The following is a 27,752-nucleotide window of genomic DNA, read 5'->3' on the forward strand; positions in this document are numbered from 1 at the left end:
ACAGCCGAAGCTGGATGGGCTCCTGGACGCCTCTTCCCACCTTACAAGATGTTCTGCACAGGCCGCAGAGTGCAACTTCCCAATGAGGGAAAACAACACCAGCATATCATAATTATTTGCACCTTCCCACAGCCGTCCTGGCATGCTCTAACTGGAAGAACTCAGTAAAGTATTCACTTTATATCACCCATCATACCCCACCACGCTGTGACCTGGACTCAGCCTCATGCATGTCCCTATACAAGGGCATTCTTCCTTAGCACAGCACTCAGAGACGTTAGTGAAATACGGCACAAAAATACATACGTGGAGTTCCTTTACAGAACTGAGGCTCTGGACTGTACCAAGAGTGAGGCAGCTCTCAGCTAAAACAATAGCATGTGTTTATTATTCATTATTCTCATAATTATTCATGCCATAATGATTCATTCTGTACATTACCTGGATCATAGAAAGAAAATTACTTTGCTCAGTTACTAACAAAATAAAGCCTTGCTGAAATACTTCACTGGTGTTTGTTTTGTCTCAGATTACCTGTCAGCAAGTGGACTTTGGAACAAAGTTGGGTTGTTACGTAATTACTAGTATCTGTAACATTTGTTAAAATCTGTTCACATTTGCATTTCTGTTTCCATTCCTCTCTATTAAAAACGAACGTATTCAGTCAATTATGATTCCAAATGAATAGGCATTTTATGCCCAGTAAACAAGTATATGAAGTATACAACAACTGGATGCAACATGCAGTGCAGAAAATTGTCCTGCTTATTTCCTGCGTGAAGCAAGCAAAAAGGGCAGACTAAAATGAGAGACCTCTTAACATTTTGCTCAGCAGATCATTCAGGAAGAGTGCCTCTCCCGTTAGCTACAGTAGTTACGGGTGAGTTGTTAGTATTCTGTTGAACAGCTCACCCATGTGTTTCTAAAAGATTTGAGAGTTATTTCTCTTGAATAAGGTAAACAAGAAATAACTCATCAATTATTTCTTCTGCTTTAGGGATCCATCTGCACATGCTAGTGTACGTGTACACACACTTAACGCTTACTTTTGAGCTATTGTAATGAGAATTCCGTAACTTGCCCGTGTTTTGGTCTCAAAGCCTTTACATTGCCTCAGTCTTCAATGGTTCAGAGTTCAAGTGTTGCAACAGCTCATCATTAAACAAAATACACGCCACCATAATAGTTATTAACAAACAATTAATTTTAAATCTGAGCAGCTAACACTCTCAATTAGCTACCTGGACTAAAATTACTAACAATTAAAGCATGCGAATAAGTTTGATCATTTTCCTCATGCTGACACTTGTGCCTCTATCATTCTAGCCCACTGGCTGCATTCTCATTTGTTTATAATACCAATCTGAGCACCACGTCAAAACACTGGAACGGGACAAACAGAAAAAAAAACAACAGCGACTACATGCACAAAGTGCACTTTTTGCTTTAGGTGAGCGCCCTCTTGTGATCCTTTCAAGTAAAGAACAAGCCGAATAGTTCTGTTTCTAAAATAATATTAATACAATGCCTCATAACAGTCCAGATGCAGAATGACTACGGAGACTACGAAGCAGGACAATTCAATTTGCAAAGCTCTTTTGTGCTGAAAGGGGTAAGAAACTGTGTTAATCACAGTCGCAGCTGACAATTCAAACAGGTGTGTAAAATTACTCAGCCAAAACACCTGACAGATCCTAATCAGGGTAATTAAACATACAGAATCAAGACGGTCACCGTGTACTTTTCTCATGTTATTTAGCCACCTCAGCTTAAAAGTGTAAAACAGAAGAATCTGATAAAACTTCATCAACAAATTCAGTTGACCAGGCATGGGCTGGTTAAGACTAAGCCCTGGAACAAACACACTGTGTGTTTAATGTGCCTCTTCGATTTTTTGCATGCCAGCCACTGGGTACTTCAGCAAAGCAAAGGGCAAGCTGCCAGCCCCCCGGTACAAGGGTGGGTAGGTTTCTGCCTGCTCAGGCTTTGCTGGCAATTCCTAGCGAGGGTGCAAAGCCTGTCCCAGATTTCCAACTGGCTTAACTGTCTATTTTCCCAAATAACACAAAAAGGAAGAAAAGGGGATCATTCCCAGCAGCATGTTTCCCTACCTGTCATGGAACTTTTGCCTTTTTTTGCTGAAGTACCTTGCTCAGCTAGGCCCGGCCTGGCCTGAGTTTGGCCGCGTGAGCACACCACCTTTATTTACCACAGACAGCTCGCAGAAACCTCCTGAGGAGCAGAAGGGTCTCCTTACCCTGCGAGGCACCCGAGGGGCGTTACGTGGCTGTTCTCTACCGCTACGCTTTTTGGGGGAAGCAAGCACAGCCCGGCCAGCTCTCCGCGGCCGACAAGTCTACCTCCCGCGGGGCTCGCTCCCCGAGGGCCGGGCAGCCGCCGGCCGCCCCCCCGGTCGAGGAGGGGAGATGGAGGCTGGCGGCGGCGCGGAGCAGCCCGCAGCAGCCCGACACCTCTCGGCAGCACCCGGAACGGGCCCGGCCTCCACCAGGGGAGGGCCGGGGGAGCAGCCGGGCGGCGCATGCGGCTCCGCGGGGCGGGCAGCGGCCGGCGGTGCTGCGGGAGGCGGCGGGGACTCCGCTCCGCTCCGCTGCGCTGCGCTGAGGGGGAGCCGGGCGTCGCCCCCCGGCCATGAACGCGGAGAACTTCGGCTCCAGCGAGCGCCTGGTGGCGGCGGCCTACGTGCGCCAGGGGGCGCAGGGCCGCCGCGGCCATGAGCTGCTCCTGCGGGCCCTGCTGGAGCAGGTAACCGCAGGGCCGCCTCCCCCGGCACGGCCCCGGCTCCCTCTGAGCCCGGGAGGCTCCGAAATGGGGCCGGGGTCGCGGGCAGGGAGCCCCGGGAGCGCCACGGGCCGGCCCGGGCCGCGCGGCGTGGGGGGCGGGAAGGCTGCCTCAGGGCTGCCTCAGGGCGCCCTCAGGGCGCGCGGTGCTGAGGGGAGGTGGCAGGCAGCCAAATGGTTTCGAAATGCGTCGATAACAAAATTAAATCCCTCTCGTGAGGTGCCGGAGGGATGTGTTTCTTTGTCTCCGGAGCCACTACCGGAGTTTCTTTTAGCTCTCGAACGTTTGCATTAGTCGCATCATCCACCATGACGGACTTCGCTTTCATACAACACCTTTAACTTAAAAACGTGCTCGAGTTAGCTCTGTTATCAAAAACAAAACAACGACAACAAAAACACCAACCTTTGATTTGCAATAGTAATGCTTTACGAGTTTGCAGTGCCTTTCCTGTGAGGGTCTTCTCTGTACTTCACTGAGGTGACTGCGTTTCTAACACCAAAAGGAGCTCACACAACTCTATCTGGTTGTAGTCCTATACAAATTACTTTCAGAAAGTAGTTAAGTCTTGAATTAGGGTAATAACTAGAAAGGAAACTATGTGGATAGGAAGATGAGTTACAACTGAAACTATGTTCCACTTCTAATTAATAATTTTGGTGCTATTATCCCAATTATCTCATTTTCACCCAGTTTGCTCTGCTGAATTTCTGCAGAAGTTATTAGGTTTTGTGTGGAGAATATATCAAATAATCCATAGGCTTCTAGGGAGCAATCAGCATGTATGGGCTGCAGTGGTGGTGTGTGTACCTTAAAGAGTACTTGATAGTGAAAAATACTCTGACTATTTTAATATCAGGATATGGTAATAGTAATCGTGTTGAATACATGGAAAAATCATTATTAACGTTTCTTTGAATCCAAGTTTGTAACACTAGGTAACAGCAGAATCAAAATACAAACTACAGTTCAGCGCAGAAAAGAAGGGTAACATCAATCAACCAGATTATATAAAGATGTGCTTGCTCTTAATTTACAAGTTTAGGAGTTATCTTTATATTGTTATTAAGGGAAAGTGTCCTGAAGATGGATGGGATGAAAGCACCATTGAACTGTTTCTTCATGAGCTTGCCATAATGGATAGCAATAACTTCCTGGGCAACTGCGGTGTGGGTGAGAGGGAAGGAAGAGTGGCGTCAGGACTTGTAGCCCGAAGGCATTACAGGTACACCTTATTGGCAGTTTGAATTATTCTGTTTTATTATTAATGTTTCCAAGGTGCTTATTTTACTGCGAATTGTTATCTGAGAGCTAGATAGCATTTGAGAAAAACAGTATAATGCGATATTGACTTGATGCAACTTTCTGTATTAAATTTTCATTAATAACTCATTGGAAAGACTTGAATATAACAAAAATCTTTTGTCAGGGTTGTGTCCTGTATGCTGAACTGGTAGAAGCCTGAGTTGTTGAATTGATTGAATGCAAGGAGAGATCTTCCTGCTTTAAAATAATTCATGCATTACTTGCCTTTTTAACGCTGTGCAGCTCTTCTGTGTATTATTCAAAAGTACTGAATGTTGGAGTTCTAAAGTACTGAACGTTCCTAGTGAACAGCTATTTGTATTTTTAATGTTCATTAATATATTTATAATGTGATAAGTTGATATGCGCATAAAAACTCAGTCTATTTAAAATTTATATATGAAGTAAGCAGATTTATAAAGACTAGAAAAGCTGTTAATAGCTTGAAGCCCTTCTTACACTTGACAGGTGCTTTGGATGCTATAATTCTAGTGGCTCTGCATTAATATCTGAAGATAAACTTTTTTTGCATGGTGTCCTGTGCTGAGTGTATGCTGATTTCGTCCAGCGTGAATGAAACTCAGTGAAACTTCTTGGAATGTTTATCCTCGAAATATTAGCACAAAAGCATATTAAAGGCCAGAATTTTTGTGAGCTTTACCATATGGAATTTGAATTACTGAACCTTAATGGCTTTCTGAAGCCCCACCATACCATGAAAAACTGATGGAGAAATCCACTAATACATCAGTTTGGGGTTTTTGTTTTCTGTACTGCTGTCTGGTCTAAGACATGTCATGAGGGAGGTAGAGAGTCACACCAGTGGAGTATCTATATAGCTGCTTTCTGAAGATGCTGGAGAAGGCAGGCCCAGCTTCTGGCCATGGAGAGCCTAGGCTGTCCTTAGCCATGGCATTGCGTCTTCACCTGTGAGTGTAAGCAATAGCAAAGAAAGGTTTAGTGGCTTTCCTCCATGCTCCGTATTTCTGCAGTATGTTTTACCAGCTAACTTTGGTAGTAGTTAGAGGTGGCAGGAGATGGTTGTGAAGCTGTCTGTCCTTTCTGCTTAATGCATTCTAAGGGCAAGATGTAGAGGGCTCCTTAGAAAGAAGTAAATATGTGCAGAAAAGAAAACAAAGTGTGATAAAACCATTAAGAACATAGCAGCAGAAACTAAGGGAAGAAAATATTTTGATGAAGTGAGGATTGGGTGCAAGTTTCAACTGATTATCAAGCCACTGTTCGTTTCAAACTATAGCCTGAAGTGGGGAAAAAATACTAAGCTGTAAAACTGTGCTCCAAGAAGTTCTGAGTTTCATCCACTCATGAGACTGCATTTTACTTCATTCCCAAGACAAAAACAGAATTAAAGCCATAAATAAGTGTGTACTGTTAGTAGCTTGCTTGAAGGGCTGCATTTTAGCCATAGGTAAAGTTATTTCTGTCAGTTTAGGTTTTATAAATGATTTGAGGATACTTCAATCCTGAAAGGTGCTAAATAATATCTAAGGTTTATAAGCACAGTTTATAAACATTATTTATAAATGTAGAATGCAGAGAGAGACAGTATTGTACAATAGATAAATTGAATAGTACAATGAGGTAGATGAATTGCAGGTATAGAAGAAGATGGGCAAAGAGATACACTAACTTAGATGTCTTTGAGGGCGTTTTGTCATGGTACGTATTATTTCTTTGCCCTGTGAGGGTAAAGCATTTGTCAGGGGAGTATCCGTATAGTACAACCATGCCTATACTATGTTACACTATAGGCAACTGATTTTTTTTGCTTTGGATTTTTGTGTCTGGACGTATCAGTATTTATCATGCTAGCTCAACATGCGTCAAGAAGTTGCTGGCGTGTATTTAAACCAGATGCTAAAGGTTTTGCAATTTTGGGCCTTCTCCAAGTTTTTATTTGCATTCTGGAACATGGTTAATCTACAGATCAAAACAAAAAAAAAAGGACACTTTCATACTAGTATATGTATTTTGTTATAATGGAACTCAAAATAGCAGGTATTACATTGGATACATTTTCTGCAGTTGTTTATCAAACAGTTCTTTTCAGTCAGCAAGAGTTGCTGCTTTGCAACATGAAAAATCTTGATTTGTGTTTTCCACCTTCTTTGTTTAGGTTGATCCATGGAATCGGAAGGTCAGGTGATATCTCTGCAGTCCAGCCTAAGGCTGCAGGATCCAGCCTTTTGAACAAACTTACTAATTCAGTAGTTCTGGATATTATAAAGCTGGCTGGTAGGTGTAAATCTAAAAATATCTATGTGTATACATATCCTGTGTTCTTCGTGTTAATTTCTGACTTCTGTTTTTTATGTGCAGGTGTCCAGACAGTGACCAACTGCTTTGTGGTTCCTATGGCAACTGGCATGAGTCTAACTCTGTGTTTTTTAACATTGCGGCACAAGAGACCAAAGGCAAAATACATTATTTGGCCACGTATAGACCAGAAGTCTTGCTTTAAATCAATGATAACTGCAGGTAATAGAGGGACAACTGATTACACAGTTGTGTTCTTCTAACACATGTAAAACTTCATCTTTCAGAGTGATAGTGAATTCACTTGTTCGGAGTAAGATCCAGAAAAGGTCTAATGCATAGCAGTGCTAAGTGCTTTATTTCTACACACCTGATTTCTAACAGGCAATCACATGAGTTTTCCTAATGTCTTATAAAATGTTGGAGTATGCTGAGGTAGGAAGATGCATATAGAGAGCACAATACCAAGGAAATGACATTCATTCCTTAGTTAGATGCCTAATTTGCTTTCCTGAGAACACTGTAAGACTGAGGCTCATGGTTCACAGCCCTCTCAGGTTTATGCAAAAAACAAATGTCCCCTAGGAACTGGGATCAGAAGGTGACAAGCTAGACGTCTGACTTGCACGTTCTATTATTTTGGAACATGGCAAGTGTTAGATGTCCCATTCATTTGTAATCTTGCAGTGTCAGTGCTCGCTCAGAAAATGAGTTTGATGCCTTTCTTAGTTCAAACCTTATCTTTTCCAAAATGCAATTCCTTGTTTAGCAGAGTATAAGCAAGCTAAGGGTAGAAGTCTGTCCCTGTTCTGATTCTGTCTTCTCCTGCAGACAGATTTGTGGGATCAAGGAAAGGGCAAGTAAGGGATACCATAATTTTCCAGCTCAGTGAGCCAGTGGTGGCATAGATTTTGGTTTTAGTTCCTAGGAAATGCTTATTTTCTGCATAAAAGATTCATTAGATAAAAATGACCAAAAAATTAGAAACGGATGGATTCTGTACTAATGCATCTTAATCCAAAGCTAAAAGAATCTGTTAACAGGAGAAAGATTTTTTTGGATTTATTCTAGAACCAAAACTCCAGAATCAGTTGGAGAGTCCATGATACACATTCAGGTCTTGTTCCATTTGGTTAGGTTTTGAGCCTGTGGTGATAGAGAATGTACTAGAAGGCGATGAGCTACGGACAGACATTGAGGCAGTGGAGGCTAAAATCAAGGCTCTCGGTGCTGAAAATATTCTTTGTGTGCATTCAACGACGTCTTGCTTTGCTCCGAGGGTACCTGATAGGTAAGTAGTCTTCGTAAGAAGTGCTTTATTTGTTGTCATTGTGAAAAAACTGTGTTTTGGATCCCTGTATTTCTTACCTTGCCTAATTACTGCCAACAACTAGGGCAGATACTTTAATCCCCTTGGGTAAGGGTAACAGCAAGTTGTCAAACAATGTTCCACTTTCAGAAAAGTGTGTGATGGAAGTAAGGGTAATACAGGTCTTCCTTCTCTCACATGACTGAGGTCACTTTTAGTATAAGGAATGTTGCTTTGGCAGTGATTTGCTAATAATTTAATAATGTTGCTTTGGCAGTGATTTGCTAGTAATTTCACAGAAGTAGTAGGAGTAGACTTGCATAGAAACATAGTCCAGAAAATATAGTTCCACACCTAATGCCAAATTTTAATATTACTCTTGCCTGTTCTACTCTTCTGTAGCCAATGATGAATTTTCCTAGGCTATTAATTAAAAACTACAAAAAAACCCTACAGCCAACATTTAAACCCTTTGAGCCACTCTTTTCTGTATTCTGCTGGTGTCCATAGCACTAATAAAGATACACTGGTACAAGAAAACTCTTGAAAATCTGTAGTGCAGATGTGCTTTAGGAGTGTAACATACGATTTGCCCTATTGTAACATATCTTGGTTTGAACATTTGCTGCCTGCTTGCTTGCTCGTGCTTCTTATGATTTCCAGCTGTTAAATCACCATTAAAAGAATCGCCACTTACAATACATTGCACTCCCTCCTAATGTTATATGTCCATGTGCGTAACTTCTGTAGTTGCTATAAAAATGTGTAATTGAAGCACTAGCTGAAGCAGAGATGGACACTACAGTTATGGAATAGGAAAGTGAATATTTGAGTCGTTATTTTTATGTGTAGATTAGTTCTGAAATATTTGAAAAACCTCTCAATCTGAAAATGACTTGCTGGAGTAGGGTGTGGATAAAGTATTTGGTATATTGAATCATTTGACCAAATTAAGCAGCACTGTTACTTGCAAAACCCACTTTCTCTTTTTGCTTATGAAAATAAGTATCAAGAAACAAATTAGCAAGGTTTTAAAATTGAACAGGTATATTTTTGTGGTCCTGCATGTACTACATGCAAGTACAAGATACTAACGGTTTACTTTCTACATGTTTTTAAATGTAGTGTCTCAGTTGCCTCACTTTAATTATTTTGTGTTTGTCACAAAGTTGAGAAGACGTATGTTTAGTTTTCATCTGCAGTGCATTTGTTGTTGTTGTTAGTTACTGTGTTACCTGAAAAATTAGTTGAATTTTTGCAAATTTAGAAGAGAAATGTTACTGAGTTTGAAACATGGGGAGTAAAGGCATGTTTCCTTCTGATTTCCTACCTTTAAAAAAACACCACAGTATTTATCAGAGGTTTAACCTAGTTGCTATAAGGAAGTTAAAAACAAATAATTCTGTCAGAATACCATGAGCATTGTTTGAAGTTGAGTTGCAAATTTATTGGCTAGCTTAAATCAGAGCTATCAAAATTGAATGGTCTATTTTATAGCTTGGGTAAATGAATCTTCTCCTTATCTGCCTTCTCTTTTTGACACGCGATTGTTTTGTTCTCTACAACTAAGAGATGAAATATGAGGTAGTGGCACTGTGTTATGATATACCACAGATACAGGAGGAAATGCACGCACTTTCTATTTAAAGGATACTGTCAGCTATTGAAGGCCATAACATCCATCTTCCTACAGGAAGGAAAATGCAGCATTTCTGGAGGGTAACATTTTATAAGTCTCTTTTTAAATAGTTTACATTTTTAAGGTTTTGTTTAGTTGTAGTGGTGTTTTATAATTATTAGTGATTTAGGATTGTTAGGTCAGGGAAGATGTTTGTGCCTATGTACCCATAGCTTTCCTTTGAAGTATTATTTAACTTTATTGGAATAATGCACTCCTGTATAAATCCCTTTCTTGGAGAGACATCAGTTCTCTGTCTACCTGCTGTTACAATGAGTTGTTTCTAAAACTACTGTATTTGAAAGAGAACACAAGGAAAAAAGTGTCTTCTTGGTTAATTTTTGTACTTAGCAGAGCCCTCTCTGTATCTTGTTACTTTCATTAGTATTAGAAGAAGGAGCAAAAGGAGCAAAGCTTTTTTTTTTTTTTTTTTTTTTTTTAAATGAACTTTCACAAGCAGGAGAGGAAGAAGGAATAAATTGGAAAATATTTCTGTAAGTCCTGTTTGTGGCTTTTAGGAGCTTGAGTAGTAGCCTAACTTAGATTAATGCTTTATTTTTCTGATATGACTAGCTGCTCTTAATGGTTCAGTTTAATCCTTGGAAGCAGACAAGTGGTGTGGTTAATTGTGTGCTTCCCATACATAATCACATATTCTTTTCAAGCTACAGTCCTCTCATCCTGTATTGTAGCATGGATCTAATCATTCAGTAGAATAGTTGTAGGAAAAGTAAAGAGCCTTTTCTGTTTTCAGGATTTGTAGAATATAGCTTACTGCTTCTCTAAGGCTCAGCAAGTAGAGAAAGGTGAGCACACATAACAGTAAACCCTCATGTTTCCAGGTAGGTGAAATCCTCTACCTGCACTTGAAAAGAAGCCTGTCAGAGGGGGAAGTACTTTCCTCTGAGTCTCTTTGGAAGGCGAGGGATGAATCTGATCCAGATCGGAAGGCAAAATCTTTGCCCTGTGTAGTGTTACGTTTCCTGAAGTATCCTGTTAATGTTATGCAGTTCAGGATTCAGGGTGTTGATAAATGTGAAAAATTACTGGACATGCAGCTCTTGCTGAATATCTTGACTGTAGAAAATGAATACGTACATGATACTACTGGTGTTACCTCGTCGTACTTGTGATTTACATACTGGTGATTTCTTTAGAAATAAGACTGTAATGATGCTGTTTTCCTAAGGATTGAAGTTCAGAAAATGGAGCCGGAGGTTTGTGGCCGAGTTTGCATTACAAAACAATGCTGGGCAATGTAATAAAAATAGAATACAAAGGAATGTCACCTCTTGGAAAATGTTTTCCTACTCTGTCACGTTTTATATGGGTGTCAGTAAATCACAGAGGGAGGCTATACAAAAGGAGATCTAGTCAAAAATACATTGAAGGCTTGGATTTTTCTGTTGTTTTTTAATATTACCTTTTATCATCACTTCAGATTATTGTATATTACCTTATTTTTTACATATAGTTTTTCTTTCTAGAAGATATTCATAAGCTTGTAAAAAATCAAGGGATTAAAAAAAATGAAGCATGATGGGAGTGCCCTGAAAAGGTTATTAAGCATATGTGTGTTTACAAAGCTGAAGTCCCTTAATGGAAATGACCTCTGCATCCACATAAATCCTAGTTTCACTGAGAAATCGATCCAAGCTGAACTCAGTGTAATTTGGGGAATTTCTAAAGGCAAATGAAAATTTTCTCTTTATTTCTGAGTAGACAATTGAACAAAATTTTAATGTGTTGATGTCCACATTCAGACATTTTAAGGCTATCCATTTAAAGCTATCATTTTAAGGCTGTTCATTCCTTTGAAGAATGTCCTTTCTGTTAATCAGCTTAGCTGATTTAGTTTAGAATACTAGCTCTTTGAAGGAAAAAAAAAAAACAAAACAAAACGCAACAACAAAACTGGAAACATGTCACAACTTCCTCTTTTATGATGTTCTCAGTTCTCAATTCCCAAGACACATCCTGAATCTTCCATCAGGCCATTTTCAGGTTGAATATTAAAAGAAAAGGAAAAATGCGTAAATGGCTAAAGTTCTGTTACTTATCATTAAAGTAACATGAAAAAGATGTTAATATCTGAAAGGAAGTGATTTGGGATCTGTTTACTGTGTGCTAAACAAAACTTTCAGTGAAGCATGAAAAATCTCAGCCTGGGTCAACAATTTGTAGTACATGTAAAAGCTAACAGGTTCTTCTTAACCTTTGCTGCTTAAGGTGACAACTACTACCATGAGGCACTAATCAAAAAGGTTCTTCTCATCTCTTGTAGACCTTTCAGTCTTTTAAAGGTCTGATTGATAGCATGAATTATAGTTATCGGTATTTCTCTGAATTACAATTTTATACTCACAGGCTGGAGGAGCTGGCTGTCATTTGTGCTAACTATGACATTCCCCATATTGTCAACAATGCCTATGGAGTTCAGTCTTCAAAATGTATGCATCTCATCCAGCAGGTAGGAACTGTGTATTTCAAATATATATATATTTTTTTTTAACAAAAAAGAGAAATCTCTAATTAGAGACAATGCTAGCAAATTTTGTCATGTTTCACAGCTCTAAGACTAATCCTGTGCATGCCTGGTAGTTGAACAGTTTTCTGAGAACAAGGAGCAGAGGGACATAGCACTTAAAACAATACTTGTTATTTCTATTATGTGCTTCTAATTTAATAAAGGTGTCTGTTATGGTGGAATTATGTCCTTATTAATCTTTCCTAAAATACTTCATAAATTTACTGACATAACTAACTGTAAAATAATGGGTCATACTTGAATGTGGATTAAACCTTCAATAGAATGTGTTACAGATTTTCAATTTCTTTCAACTTTTCAATTTAAAAAAAATAAAATAATAATATGTAGTACTTTAATATTTATCTACTTTCATAGTATTTAATATGCATATATGTTCCTGAATATGCTTTTCAGGTTCTGTTATGGTGCATAATTCTTAATTGTACAGTTCAATTTTACTGAATTAATCAAACTGAAGTCACACAGCAGAATCTACCTTTTTTAATTTCTATTTTTATTTTTTCCCTTTAAGAGTGTGTGTTTGGCTAGGCATAAGGACATTTTGTTTTCCAGGAAGAGGGGGAATCTACTGTGTGGAAGTTATTTGCAAGCAGCGTTATATAGAATCAATAGAATATCCCAAGTTAGAAGGGACCTACAAAGATAATGGAGTCCAACTCCTGGCCTCCACACAGGACCACCCAAAAATCAGACCATGTGTCTGAGAGTGTTGTCCAAACACTTCTTGAACTCTTTGTAGCCCTCCTTTGGACACTCTCCAATGGTTTTATGACCTTCTTATACTGTGGTGCCCCACGGCTAGCAATGCCGTGCCTGATGCACCCCAGGGTATGGTTGGCCCTTTTGGCTGCCAAGCACACTGCTGGCTCATATGCAACTTTCCATCAGCCAGAACCCCCAGATGCATTTCCATGGGAGAGCATCGCAGTTCTCTTGTTTTGATGTAGATAGATTTATATATATATATATATATATATATATATATCTTGATACTTTGATATATTTATATATCTCAAAAAAATGTTTATTTTCTCATGAAGCATTAACGTGTAGCCCTTTACTATCAGAATCTGTGAGACTTTTTGATTTGTACATTTTTAACTGCATAATTTCCATTAAATTGCAAGGATTTTTTTGGTAGTTACTGAATGAGCTACATTTTATAGACTTGCAGGAACTAAACCAATATTTCAAATTGCAGCAAAATGAGAATTTTTAAGACACTATGTAAGCAGACAATGAATAATGATAAGCAACACTAAGAAAAAGTAATATTGCAATTTTTAACTGTTCATTACAAATACAGTATCAGAGAGTTTTAGGAATTGCATTTGTTTCAGTTACATTGCTGAATTATGTTTAATAATGATGCTATCACAAGTCTCTTCTAATGTATGCTGTGCATTTTTGTTGTTGTTGTTCCTTTTGACAAAGGGTGCTCGAGTAGGCAGAATAGATGCTTTTGTTCAGAGCTTGGACAAAAATTTTATGGTTCCAGTAGGTGGTGCTATCATTGCTGGCTTCGATGCGTCCTTCATTCAGGAGATCAGCAAAATGTATCCAGGTAAGTAGTTCACAGACTGATTTCATCCATACAAAGTAACTGTAGAAAACTTGATTATCAGCTGTCTTTCACTACATTTTTTTTCTTTTGTAAATTTAATCTGTATATTGGGTTTTTGTTTTTCCCAGGAAGAGCTTCTGCATCTCCTTCTTTAGATGTCCTCATTACACTTCTGTCTCTAGGTGCCAGTGGCTACAAACAGTTACTGAAAGAGAGAAAGGTAAGCTTTCTGGAAATCAGCATTTTCTTGAAGTCAGCTGTTAAAAGTCTTGTTGCGAAACTGCTTTGCGTAGTAAATCCTGTTTCTTTATAGAAAGCTGTTGAATTTCTTTGGAGCTCACAGTTCTTAATCTGGAAAGGCAATACAATATAATTACTTCATGGCCAAATGGTGTTCATGAATAAGCTTGATTTCCTTGTTGTATTCCAAGCCAGAGAGTTAAACTGAGGTCCTGTACTATCTATCTCGTGCAGTATTCATATTTGTTGTTTCAGAGTATGACTAATACAGTAGGATTTTGCCCAGTAGAACCTGAGAAATGCTACAGTGTTATAATCACAGTGCTTCCAGGACCAAACCAAGAGACTGGACACGCAGACCAGGGGTTTCTGCTCATCTTCATGGCCATATCATGGTTTTGTGCTATGGTAGTGTTTAATTAAATTATTTTGTACAGCATTCTCTAGTGAATCACAACTTCTAATAAGTTATAAATCCTGTGGATGGCCACAAAACAATTAAAAGACTGTAATTTAAGGCATTTATCTAGATACAGAGCTAGGTTTCTTCTGTGCCTCTCCCAGACTGTGTGTTTTAAGTTGGATATAACTGCATTGCACAGATATTCCTGTGGTCTAAAGTTGGAACCTCTACATATCGAGTTGTCCTTAATTCTGGACGTATTAAAGGCCTGATGTTGCTACCTGTATGCATTAACGTAGAGAAATATTTTTGTAGAGGGTTTTAGACAAGGAAATGCTGTGTATTACATACTGTAAGTTAATAGTTTTAAATCATGCATGATGTGCTCCGTTGTTTTATTTATGAAATAAGTTCCAATTATTTCCTGCTGACAGCTTGCTCTTGCCTCTGATATCAGAGCAGAGCAGTAGTGCTAGATGCTATGACTTTTTTCTAGCTCCTTGTACAGGCATGCAAATACTCTGTACTGGAATTGAGATCCCTAGGAATAGCTAGAATATAGAGGAAAAAAAAAAAAAAAAAAGAACAGCTTAGTTGACTTAAGCTATGGAGTACCACCAAACTGAAAACGTGGCTTGTGAAACACTGAAAGCAGTCACATTTTTGCCACTGCTGGAATACAGTTTCTAAGGTTGTTTTATTCTGGACTGCTGTGCCTATTGCAATGTATGATTTGTGTCTTCATTAAAAGCAAATTTTATATTTCACTCCTTTTACTCCCACCTCCAAAAGAGTTTCAAGTGAATTTATCTTGTCTTCTGCAATACTGATTTTGATGTTTAGGTTTACACAGTCAGCAGATAACATAATGGGCAATATAAATATTGTTCAAGTCATAAATAATAATTCTTTCATAAGTAAATTGTCCTAATGAATAGGTGTATATTTTAAATTATATCGTTTCCTTGGAAGTAGGATTCTAAAGTGAATAAAGCATTACATTTTTACAACTTCAGGTCTTTTTTATATCAACTGTGAGTATACTCTATAAACATAGCCTTATATATGGCATAAATATGTTTCTTTTATTGGATTTGCTGTAGGAATAGAAACCTTTTTTGCTTAAATGTGTTTGTTCCTGAATTGTAAAAATGTAATAGTGATAGTTTATTGCCTGTGCTCTGTGAAGGCAGAGGCAGAGCTATTAGGCTCTCAGCAGGAACTATTTATAGCTTGACATTGAGTACTCCTTTCTATATCGGTGCAGTTACACCTACTCACACAAAGTCAGCTATAAAAAACTTCCAATATTTCTTTTTCTTTCTCTTTTTATACTTATTCATGAGTGTTATTTCAAGTTATTTGAGCTCAAGCCAGAGAGACCAGAATATTACTGAGAAGAGATTAATTTCATACAACCAAGGGAAAAGAACAATCATAGAATCTCCTGAGTTAGAAGGGACCCACAAAGATCATGGGGTCCAACTCCTGGCTCAACACAGGACCACCCAAAAATCAGACCATGTGTCTGAGAGCTTCTTGAACTCTGGCAGCTCGGTGCTGTGACCACTTTCCTGGGCAGCCTGTCCCAGTGCCTGACCACCCTCTGGGTGCAGACCCTTTCCCTAACCCCCAGCCTGACCCTCCCCTGTCCCAGCTCCATGCCGTTCCCTCGGGTCCTGTCGCTGTCCCCAGAGAGCAGAGCTCAGCGCCTGCCCCTCCGCTCCCCTCCTGAGGGAGCTGCAGGCTGCCATCAGGCCTCCCCTCAGCCTGCTCTGCTTGGGGCTGAGCAAACAAAGGGACATCAGTCACTCCTCATACGTCTTCCCCTCTAGGCCCTTCACCATCTTTGTAGCCCTACTTTGGACACACTTCAATGGTTTTATGTCCTTATACTGTGGTGCCCCAAATTGCACACAGTGCTTGAGGTGAGGCTGCAGCAGTGCAGAGCAGAGCAGGACAATCCCTTCCCTCAACCCTACCAGTGCTGTGCCTGATGGACCCCAGAGTATTTCTGGCCCTTCTGGCTGCCAGGGCACACTGCTGGTTCACATTATGTCCACCTAATTTAGTATAATCTGCAAACTTTGTTAGTATGCATTCAAGTCCTGCATCCAGATTATTTACAAAAGCACTGAACCAAACTGGCCCTAAAATTGAGCTATGGGGGACCCCACTAGGGACTGGCCTCCAGCCTGTTTAATATAATCCTTGGAGCCCGACCCATCATCCAGCTGTTCACACACTGTATTTTGTGCTTCTCTAGCTGTGTGCTGGGCATTTTGTCCAGAAGGACACTGTGACAAGAAGTGCTGAAAGTTTTGCTGAAATCCCAAAAGATCAGATCTACTGGCTTCCCTTGGACAACTAGATGGATAACCTTGTCATAGGAGGCAATGAAGTTAGTTAAACAGGGCTTTCCTCTTGGGAATCTTTGTTGGCTATGACCAATGACTGTGGTGTCTTTCAAGTGTTTTTCAGTAACTCTCATGATAATTTTCTCCATAATTTTACCAGGCACTGAAGTGAGACTGACAGGCCTGTAATTGCAAGGGTCTTCTTTCTTGCCCTTCCTGAAAATTGGAACAACATTTGCCAGCTTCCAGTCTCTCCAGATTCCTAAGACCACTGAAAAATAATTGAGAGAGGTCTTGTGATAACAGCAGGCAGCTCTCTCAGTACCCTGGGATGACTCCTCTCAGGCCCTACAGACTTGGTGCATTCAGCTCGAGCAGCAAATCCTGAACAAGTTCAGAGTCAGATGGCAATTTATTGTTCCCCCAGTTACGGTACCCCAACTCAGGGCTTGGGGGGGCCCAAGGTCCATCATTGGTGTTAGAGGCAAAGGCCTTACACATCTCTGCTTTATCCATGTCGCTGTTTGTGGCCATCCCCATCACGCAATGGGCCGATGTTACCTCTGGTCCTCCTTTTGCTGTTAACATACTTTAAAAAGCTCTTTTTGTTGTCCCCGCAGTACTGGCCAGCTTCAACTCTAGTTGAGCTTTGGCCACACAGATTTTCTTTCACAGTGGTGAATGACATCTCTGTAGTCCTCTCATGTTCCTTGACCTTGTTTCCAGTGGTCATACACTTTTCTTTTCTGCCAAAGCTCTAGAAGAAGATTCCTGCTCTGCCAACCTGGCCTTCTGCTCTGCTTGCTTGACTCCTGACGCCTTGAACTGCCTGTTCCTGCGCTCTTAAGAGAGGGCTCTTCAAAAGTGGTCAGCACTGATGGACCCCAATACCTTAAAAAGCATATTCCCAGGAGTCCTTCATAACTAGTTCCTGCAGCAGCCTGAAGTTTGCTCTTCCCATATCAAGGGTCAGAATTTTGCAGGCAGTTTTTCTCGTATTCTCAAAGATTTTAAACTTGACTGCTTCGTTGCCACTATGGCCAAGAGAGCCACCAATTGCCACTTCAGCCATGAAACCCTCTCTGTTTACAAACAGCAAATTTAGGAGGGCAGCTTTCCTGGAGCCCCAGCATATCCAGCTCATCTTGGAGCAGACTGAAGGGCCTTGCAGGCACCCAGCCCCTCAAACTTTGGCACGCCATCCCATGCCAGCCTGATTTTACTCCTTTCCTCCTTCAAAGATTTGAAGTTTAAAGCTCCTTCAATCAGCCCTGCAAACTCTTGAGACTAAATCCATTTCCTACTTTGAGAAAGGTGCATCCTGACAGGCCTGGTGTTATGTAGATCATCCCATGACCAAAAACATCCAAAATTCTGCCAGTGACACCAGCCTCGGGGCCAGATATGTACCTAGCATGGTATTTTCTGACAGGCTAGCATTCATGGAGTCTGAGATTCTCCAAGAGTATGAAATTGTATGTTTGGATACGAGGGAATAAAATGGTGCAGTGAATCAGAGGACAGGAGAGCAAGGGAGTAACACATACGTGCTGTCCAGCTATCTGGGTAAATGTGTCAATTTATGACAATGTAACAAGGAATGTGCTCCGTGGTCATATTTAGCCTTGATGTTGCTTGAGAAAGGATGGAAAAAATTTAACCAGCAGTCATTTTTTCTTGCTTGTATGAGATTCTCAGTATGGTTTTTGATATGTCTATGTAGTGTATAGAGGAGTGGTTTTCTAATTCCAGTCAGGGATTCTAGGTCCTTTTGTAGTGCAGACAATAACAACAGATCCATACTCAAATCTGTTAATATTGTTGCTTAACTCATGCTATTAGGTAAAGGTTATCCTGATGAATTGACTGCTTTGATTTGCTCAGTGCCAGTCACGTTGTGCCCCGTATTCTGTATTGCCAGGTCTCTTAAAACTCTGTCTGCATGTGTGTGTTTGTGTGAGCCAGGCTGCATGTAGCAGGTAGAGGGTGATACCACGAGCAGTGGGCTTCCATCGTCATGTCAGACCCGGTGGAGAGCAAGGGACCTACATTCTGTAACAGGCTTAGTACCTTTTAACTGTTCTCCATTGTGTAGGTAACCGATGCATTTAATCCAATTAACTAGTCAGTGTACCACTCTTACTTAATTCTGATCGTCTTAAAAATATTTCTGTGTTACTTGGGGTGTGATGGAGCTTTTTATATCTGTGTTCATCTGTCTGTATGCTTTCTAGAGTGATTATCTGGAGCCGTTCTTATGTCCTTATGGAGTGTGCATCTAAAATATTTAAAACCACACCGAGTGGGAGGAATTTGTTTGATTTTTACAATTCAGTAAAATACTGGTTTTACATTTTGTGTTTTATCATTGATGTGAGAAAACATGGTTTGTTCTGATAGGAATAAATTATTTGTACTGTTCAGTAGGAGTTTATATTGCTGCTCTACTTAAGATTGAATTTAAGAGAAAAGATTTAATGCTGCATATTAAAAATGTAAAACTTCAAATATTCTTGCAAGAAGAAAGATATTCATTACATTGTTTTTTTTTTTTTTTTTTTTTTTTTTTTGGCCTAGTCAGTTTGCTACACAGTAGTTTGTCAAATCTGTCGGAGAATTGTTGGGTTTTCATCGTGAAATATATAGAACCTTATTCAGGTTGTGGTCTAGATGTCCAGCCACTTGTCTCCTAGTCTGTGCTTATGACCAGTGTTATTCTGTCCCAGGTGCAGAGCCCACCATTTACCTTTGATGAATTTCAAGCTGTTAATGGTCATCTGTTGCTTTTGTGATACAAAGATTTCAAAGTTCTGTAATTGGTTTTGTAATTCTTAAAGTTTCCACTGATTTATGAATTCAGAACAAAATTCTTTTTTTTCTCTTGAAATGCAAGAGAATCTATAAATGAGACTGTAGTATGTGTAGGTGTTGCACAATTACATGTACAGTTTCTGTTATGTTTTTGGTTGCATTTCAAGAAAAGAAGCCTTCGAAAGGGGCTTCTTGGTGCTGTTATTAACAGGCTGCTGTGCTCAGCATTGCAGCCTCTTTTTGTGTGCATGAAATGGTGTGGCACAAGGGGGAATGGTTTTAAAGGGGGCTGGAACCAGGTAGTCTTAAAGGTCCTGGCCCAAACCATTCTGTGGTTCCATATGTGAGAGTCAGTCTGTATGTAGTGCAAAGAGGTGGTAAAGTTTTAATTTTTTAAGGGGAAAGAGAATTAAATAACGAAACATAATTGATATTTAGTGCTTGGGTTGCTCAGTGCAACTTCAGCATAATAGTTAGCTTCACTGGAGAAAACTTGAATGTCTACCGCAGAAATTCAATTATGTAAGAGCTCATTTGGGTATAATTGCTTAGGGTGCTTATAAATTTTCCACATAATAGAAATATTTTGTAATAGGGGTTGGTTATAGATTTGACCTCACAAAATATTTCATTTTTCTTTTTTTTGGAGAGGCCATTAATCTATTTTACAACAAACTGTTTAACTTCTGAAACTATAAAATATCAAGAGGATGTAAAAATAAGAAGTTCTGATTTTTTTTTCAGATAGCTTCAGTCAAACTGATAAAAATGCACATTTGGATGTTTTTTTTTTCCCATCTTTGCATTTTTACTGGTTCTGCTAAATTCCTGTGTATGTGAAGGCTGATCTAGTAACACAGGTACTCAATGTAATTTAGTACAGTGGGTAACTGTTTATAACAACTTGAAGTCCTTTTATTAATAAATACTATAATAGATGCTATGGAGAATTCCCTAGGTTTGGGAAAGACAAATGAATTGCTTGGGGATTTCTTTCTTTTCCAGAATAGGCTTTTCTCTGTGCAGTTTTCATCGATAATATCTCCATAGTAGGCACAATTAATGTATAGTTCTGTAAAACTCTGCTTTGGTTGTAGAAATAAATAGCCAGCAGAGGGAGCACAAATTAGTTTATGAGTTGGATTCCAAAAAAATCCTGATATAATGGCTAAACATATTAATGATGCTCATTGTGGAAAGCAAATAACATGTGAGCAATGTGTTTATATTCGGTGAGGGACTAAGAGGAATGGAAAAGTGTTGGAATGTTTGAGTAAATGTTTTTCAACTTCTGCGAGTGAACTGTAAATAAGCTCTGAATTAAAGCCACAAAATCATTTGATTTCAAAATACCTCTAAAAATGTCAGTGGAATGATTCTTCACAGATTTCAAGCTCTGGAATGCCATAGATGTCTCCCATAGTTTTCTGTTGTTGTTCAAAGTATTGCATAAGCTTTATGGTCTGGTTGATAGCGAATCTGCAGCCTAATTTATTTAGACAGTAACACAGTACTCTTTTTCCCCGGCAGAATTCATTCCATGGTATTAGGAAGTGCAAGTCAGGAGTGGCGTTCATTTGATCACTCATGAAGTGAGACTGGTTTCACTGCAGTGGCTTAAGAAAAACATCTGTAATCTTCTAACTTAGCTACTGCAAAACTCACGAGGTTTCGTAAGACCTGTGGGAGGTTCTGTTCAAGAGCATAATTTTGATCACAAGCTATAATTCGTACCTGTCAGAGTGTGCAGGTCAGAACAGGACACTGGTCTGCAAACAGAAGAGACAACTCTATTTAAAGAATGAAAAATCACTTGTCAGGTCCAGATATTGATGTGGATGCTGAAACAGGCAGTCACATTGAAGCAGATGAGAGGCAGAGTCCTTTTGGCCAGAAAGGGAAGAAATCTAATGTGTAGTATCTTTTAAAGACTACCCAGTATCTGCATGTTTCTGATATTATTTATGAGAAACAAAGCATTAAAAAGAACAGAAGAGAAGCCAAATAATATAAGAATGGTGTTAATTCTTACTGTGTTGTGTTTTGAGCTGATATGTGAGGGGGAAGACAATAAACTGAGGAAGACCATGAGCAGTTATTGTAGATTATTATAGAAATAAAACAGGGATGAAGGAAGAGAAGCATACTTTAATGTGCAATGTGACTTGTATCTTAGCCAAAACATTTATGAATCTCACTTTTATGATACTTTCACAATAAGGGTGGAATCCAAGTAAGTGATATCAGGAATTCAGATATTTCCATTTTTTTTAGTAGGCTTGAATAGGAGGGGTTGATGCCAGGAAAAGGACTGGCTACACGATACAGCTGAGTATTCAGGAGAATTTTATGTTGTATGAAACAAAACCATGTAGTCACAGCCTTCTCCTTGAGAGACTGTATTGCTTTTCTCATGCAGAAAGTCTATGAACCTTTGGGAGTCGTGATTGCATAATAAGTAGTAACACAATGTGCTGGTTTTAGTCTGGAATGCGTTAATAGAAGGAACAGAAGGAATAGAATAGGAAGGAATAGAAGGAATGTAAGGAACAGTTTCTCACAATGTGGCTGTCTGTGATGGTAACAGATCATTCTTTGGCTTGTGGGGCCAGGGTGAGGGGAAGCTCCTGCAGGAGTGGGGAAAGATCAACTCCTTCAACAGGATACTAGTGTGGGGGAGGACCTGCTGTATAGCAGTCATCTCTTCAAGATTTTACTTCCCTAGGCTTCAGTTCCACAGCGAGAATGGCTGACATCCCAAACACGTATATTAGTCCAGATAGAGGGCTTTCCATCATCTTGAGGGGAAGAGCAGGGTTAAGAAAATGGAGCTTTTCATTTATAAAAGGATTTCAGAGATACGTCTGGACAACTTCTTCGGTGCACATAAAAAGGATGTAATGAAGATTTACTAGTTTTGTGAAATAGGTACTGTTTTCTGTTTGATAGCTAATAACAGAAGTAGTGCATCTTTTCTTTTTTTTTTTTTTTTCCCCAGGAGATGTTTTCCTATCTTTCAAGTGGGCTGAAGAAGTTGGCAAATACCTACAGTGAGAGACTGTTAGACACACCACATAATCCCATATCCTTAGGTAACTCTTGTTTTTTATATTTCAAAAGAAATTCTAATATTCTGTGCATTCGTAATGCCGTTTCATATACATTTCCTATACATTAGTCATTGTTCACTACACTCCATTAAATTGTTCTTAAGCCAGGATGAAACCATTGAACCCAATAAGGTAACCATCTATAAAAGCAGAGTAGTAAAGCAGTGACTCAGGCCCTTTACTTTTTACAAAACTGCTCCTGTCCAACGTACTCATTTATTGTAATCAAGGCAGGCAGAAGATGTTAGCGTGTTGTAAGACTTCATAAACAAGTAGATTTTAAAATAAATTAGGGTGTAATTACTTCTCACTTCATTTTACAGTGCTGTGAAACAAATTATGGAATTCCTACTCAAGATATTTGTTCTAACCAAAAATTCTGCTGAACATCAAAGTAATGTTCCCCCTGTGCAGAATCTCTGCCTTACGTATAGTCCAACCAAAGAAGTAATCCATGACAGCTTGTGGGAAAACAAAATGACAAAACATAATCGTATTTATTCTTTCTTGGTATCTAAACACAAATACTTGGCCAGACTTTTATTGTTGGAAGACACCTTATCCACCTTATCCCCTACGGTTCTCTTTTTGGGAAAAGATTACCTTTGTAGTAGTATTAATCTGATCTTTTGTTACTTCAGCCATGTCACTGAAGAATCTAGATGAAAATAACGATGTAGCCGTTACCCAGCTTGGATCTATGCTTTTCACAAGACAGGTTTCTGGAGCAAGGTGAGGATGCTATGAGCTTGAAAATTTGGGGTTGTGTTAGGATTTCATAAAATATATAGTATAATACTTGTTTTGTGCCAGTTGCCTCATGATTACAGATTTTGGTGTGGCAATTACTGTTCCAAGAGTAATATACCCTTTTTCCTCAGTGTTATCTACTAATAATGTGTGTACCTGCCTGAGTTAGCAATGAGGCCTTCTTTGTTAGCTTTGGTAGACTAAATAGATAATCTATCCCCATTTAATTCAGTGTCATTATTCCCTAGAACCCCTTGGTTTCATTTAGTTTCCAGCTGTTGTCTGATCTTACAGTTAAGTTGTAAGCTGCTTAAGGAAGATCTTTGTTTTGTTTATTGCAGCACAAATACGGTTGTGCTGGACGTCAGGGGAATAAGCTTTTAATACCCTGCATAGCTTTTTGTCATATGGAAGAAAATCCCGCTTTCCAGAACTAACTGTGTTAAAAAAACAACTTCAACTCGAGCCGGTGTGAGCTGAATTTATTCTTATTGACACTGGTATGTGGAAATGTGAGCCAAATCATTTTTAATGATTTTGGTTTAAACATGTTAAAAGAAGAGAATGATTTAGAATTTGTTTTGGCAGAATTCTTTAATCTGAATACTACTGCTGCCATGCTAGCTTCTGCTGTAGACTTAATGTCATTTTCTGTAGCAGAGTTGATTGTTTCCACATCAGAAGGTATGCTTCATTAGCTTGGATTATTCCACTTCCCGCACAGATGAATGACAGTAAATCTATATGTACTGTAGTTAGAGGCTCTTTTTAATTTGCCTGTCCTAACCTTGGCTTGTCCTGAAATTTCAGTCATCTTTGGCTGGAATGATTCAAGAAGTTCCGTGTTGGAAAAGTTAAAGCTCTCCAGTCCTTTGTGTGATACAAAGGCTCCCGTTTTCTCCTTTTCTTGTATAAGCAAGTGATTCTTTTGCAGTAAATACACAGTTAGACCTGGCATTTTGACAGACTTTAAATGTTAGGCTCGTGGTGCATGGCAGTGGTAATAATAGCAACTTCCTGCTTTGTTAGCACACAGGCTTTTGCATAAGCTGTGGTTTCAGTACTTCAGTACAGTAAGGATCTGCTAATCCTGGTGGAGTTTGTCTGAACGCAGTTTCCTAAATGGATTGCAGGGAATTTATTAAATTCTGACCGATTGATTGGTGTTAACTGTTTGGGTAGGCTTAACTAGAGCCATAAGGTGAGTTTGACATGGAAGGGTGTGGATTAAGGTCTTGGTTTGTCAGGGAATGGGTGTGTGCTGAGAAATAGAGTTTAGTAGGTAGGGGTTCTTCATATGAGGAAGAGGTAAAAGCAGTGGTGAAAAGTATCCACTGTGAGGGAGAAATGTGATTCTGAGATGTCTTTCACCCCATGCTGGGGAACTCAAAATACCAGAAGTGAAGATCTTAGTGATTAAATTGGAGAGGGGAAGGGACATCCCCCTATGCCCACAGATTTGACCTAATGTAGGATCTGCTACCACTGTCACTCATAGCAATGCTTGAGCACTAACTTGGAGAATGCCTGTTCAAAGCCTGCTTACAGGCATTTGTTTAGAGTTAGGAGGTACTGCTCTGTATATGAACTTGTATGAATATGTTCATCGTAGAGTATCACATCAAAATATTCAAGGCATCTTTAACTGAATCACAGTTTTGTTTGTTTCAGGGTTGTTCCTTGTGGGACTGTACAGACAGTGAATAACTACACTTTTAAAGGCTTTATGTCACATTCAAACAACTATCCCTGTGCTTACCTCAATGCTGCATCAGCAATTGGAATTAAAAAGCGAGACGTAGACGTATTCCTAAAAAGACTGGACAAGTGTTTGAAGACTTGTAGAAAAGAAGGAAACAAAGAAAAAAGTGTGAATGAAATATGTGATTCTAATACAGGCACAGAACAACTTGCAAACTAGAAGATACAGATGCAGTAACACAGGAAGATACATTTTTGTTTGAAGTATGAGGTTTGTATTGCATTGTGAAGCTGCAGTGCAGAAAATTTATTCTTAAAAAAACAAATAACAACAACAAAACTTGGGTGAAATTCAGGCTCAGAGGAAACAGATGATATTCTCCTATTCTCCCTTCCTAGAAGGTCAGACATAAGCTCTTTGCACCACACAAGTATACTTAATATCTGCCAAAGTAAAGCTCTGCATTCATAAAAGTCTTGACCTGGCCTGTCAGCCTGTGGGTGACTGTTGGGACTGGTCGCAGAATGCTTACTCATGTGTTCTTCGTTAACGAGATTTTCTGTAGCAATGACTAAATTCCTGTCTAGGTACACAACCAAGAAATGCTCAAAACTCTCAACGGGTCTTGCTTTTCCTCAGCTTACTTGCCACTTTTCTTTTGCTTTCAAAGATTTATATAAAAGCATTGGGATAGCCCTTACTAAATACAGTGTTGAAACTCAGTGAAGAAATTACAGAGTTGGACTAGTAGTCTTTTTAGATGTTCTCACGTCTCATGAACTGCCTAGAACAAAGCAGCCATCTGTGGCAAAGGAGAACCTAGAATACCTCATATCCTGCCAATACCCCCAGCTCTTGAGAACATTTTCATAGTTCAGCAACCCAATGGAATGCTGAGGAAGAGCAGCTGTGAAAGCACGGGTCTGTGGAGCAGAGTGGGAAAAACATTTTTATTCATTTCATCACTTCTTTGATGGTTACTCTTGAATAGGGGCACTCAGGTCAGAGATCCATTGAAAAGGAGGAAAGCTTTGTGGGATGAATGCAGCAGTTTCAAGAGGCAGCGAGACCTGAGGGTGTTTTGGCATTTTTAGTCCATTGTTTTTAAATTTATAGACATCCACTTCGGAACTGTCTCCTGCTATTGGCACTCGCGCTTCTGTGGCTGTGTGCAGTTACTGATTTGAATTCATAAAAGAAACAATAGATCCAGGGTCTGTTCCTGGAACAAAGGTTCCATATCGCTGGAGTGACAGTGCTGTAGGTTGCAAAATTTTTAGCTAATTATTCTTAAATACAATTACTACATTGTATGTAGGTTTTTATGTCATTTGCTGTTCAGAGTGAGCTGAACATTCAAAGACATTTTTCTTTGTCCGTAACGTAGTAATACTTGGGACACCACGATTAATGAGTTCTAAATGTCAGGAAATTTTCTAGTTACTTTGTTTGGTGGGATCTGAGCCGTATCCTTCAGAGCCCTCTGGAAATTGCCTTATCAAAACAGTGCTTTTGAAAGGACCGTCCCTCCAGCGTGCTCAAATGGATTGGTACCAGAGGTGAAGTTCATATGTGGAAGTTAATAGACTGCTAATCATCCTGAAGGTGCTTTCACTTGCGAAGCTCATTGTATCTTTAGTTTAAATTGAACCTGCTCCCACATTGTTATTGCTACAGTTACACTTCAGATTGATTAAAGCTTGTGGAAGGGATGGCTCCCTGGACTACAGGCACAGTTGTTATTTGCTGTACAAGCACATCTTAGGAGAAAGGTAATATAACTTGGCCACTCGGTCCTTGTGGCCGTAAGGAGATGTACATTTTTTTTCTCTTTTTTGGTTTTGTTTTGAGATGATGCTATACCTCGGTTTTTCCAGTCAGTAAAACTCTCCCACAGGCTTGAGGGACAAAACTCTGTAGCTCACTCTGCCCTCTGTATTCAGAGCATTGGAGCAGAGAGTGAAAACCGCGGGGCCTTGGTGATACCTTTCTTCCTGGTTTTGGGTATTGCCGTTTCCTGCCTGAATGAGCGTAAGTTACTGATTCAGATGACTAGTCACAAAATGTGAATATTGGAACTACTGTTAGGAGAGTTTAGGGGGGCTGCATGGTAGCAGCTACAATGAGGATTTGACGAGTAATATCCTGAAACTGGAAAAAAAAAACACCCAACAGCAGTTGCCTTTTCTGAGAGGAAAAGACCTCTACTCTACCTTGTATGTTCTTGTAATAAATTGTCTGCTGCAAATAATTTACTCGCTTCTACTCTGAATTAAACTGCTTTCTCAGGTAGTGTTTATCCTGTCTTCAAATTGCTTCCCACTTGAAAACAAAGATAAAAAATTAAACAAAACTGTCTGAACAGATATCCAGGGAAAAAATTATCTGCTTTGTTCTGATTTTGTGCTTTTAAACCTGTTTTTAATTGAAAAACATTTTAACGTGACACGTTTAGTTACAAATTGTGTGTCTGTGTGTCATTTAAAGCTCTTCACAAATCTTAATCATTCCTCCAATTAAAGTCAGGGAGTTTAAAATATTTTGAGAAACACGCCCACCATGAGGTATAAACTCTTGAACTAAATATTTGTATTCTGTTACTTTGGTAAGTTGTACCAGTTCACGGTTGTGTTTACCTGCTTTGTCCCCTGAGATGTGGTAAGTTGTAATTAATGCTAAATTTATATAGACAGAAGCATTATATAATGCCATGATAATTATATTGAAACATTAAGGAATTCAAGTGGCGATATACCTTAAAAGAAATGGAGAAGAAATGGTTATTTACAGCATACTTGAAACAGATAGATAGTATTTTTCAAGGAGAATATAGACCACTTATTCTCTATTCACCAATGTCTATAATAAAGTAATAAAATAATACTGGAACATGCAA

The 27,752-nt window shown here is 39.3% G+C and overlaps 1 protein-coding gene across 1 annotated transcript; it reads left to right on the plus strand.

Annotated features, from left to right (window-relative positions):
* The first annotated feature begins 2,599 nt into the window (after nt 1-2,599).
* On the plus strand, nt 2,600-27,752 carry SEPSECS (Sep (O-phosphoserine) tRNA:Sec (selenocysteine) tRNA synthase). The gene is made up of 11 exons (XM_032186749.1): nt 2,600-2,763; nt 3,870-4,024; nt 6,242-6,360; nt 6,445-6,603; nt 7,519-7,672; nt 11,736-11,838; nt 13,354-13,483; nt 13,612-13,703; nt 22,293-22,386; nt 23,046-23,136; nt 24,826-27,752. The coding sequence occupies exons 1-11, from the start codon at nt 2,650-2,652 to the stop codon at nt 25,073-25,075; spliced, it is 1,461 nt and encodes a 486-aa protein (XP_032042640.1). The 5' UTR covers nt 2,600-2,649; the 3' UTR covers nt 25,076-27,752.

Source organism: Aythya fuligula, chromosome 4 (assembly GCF_009819795.1).
Source record: "Aythya fuligula isolate bAytFul2 chromosome 4, bAytFul2.pri, whole genome shotgun sequence".
NCBI classification, from domain to species: Eukaryota; Metazoa; Chordata; class Aves; order Anseriformes; family Anatidae; genus Aythya; species Aythya fuligula.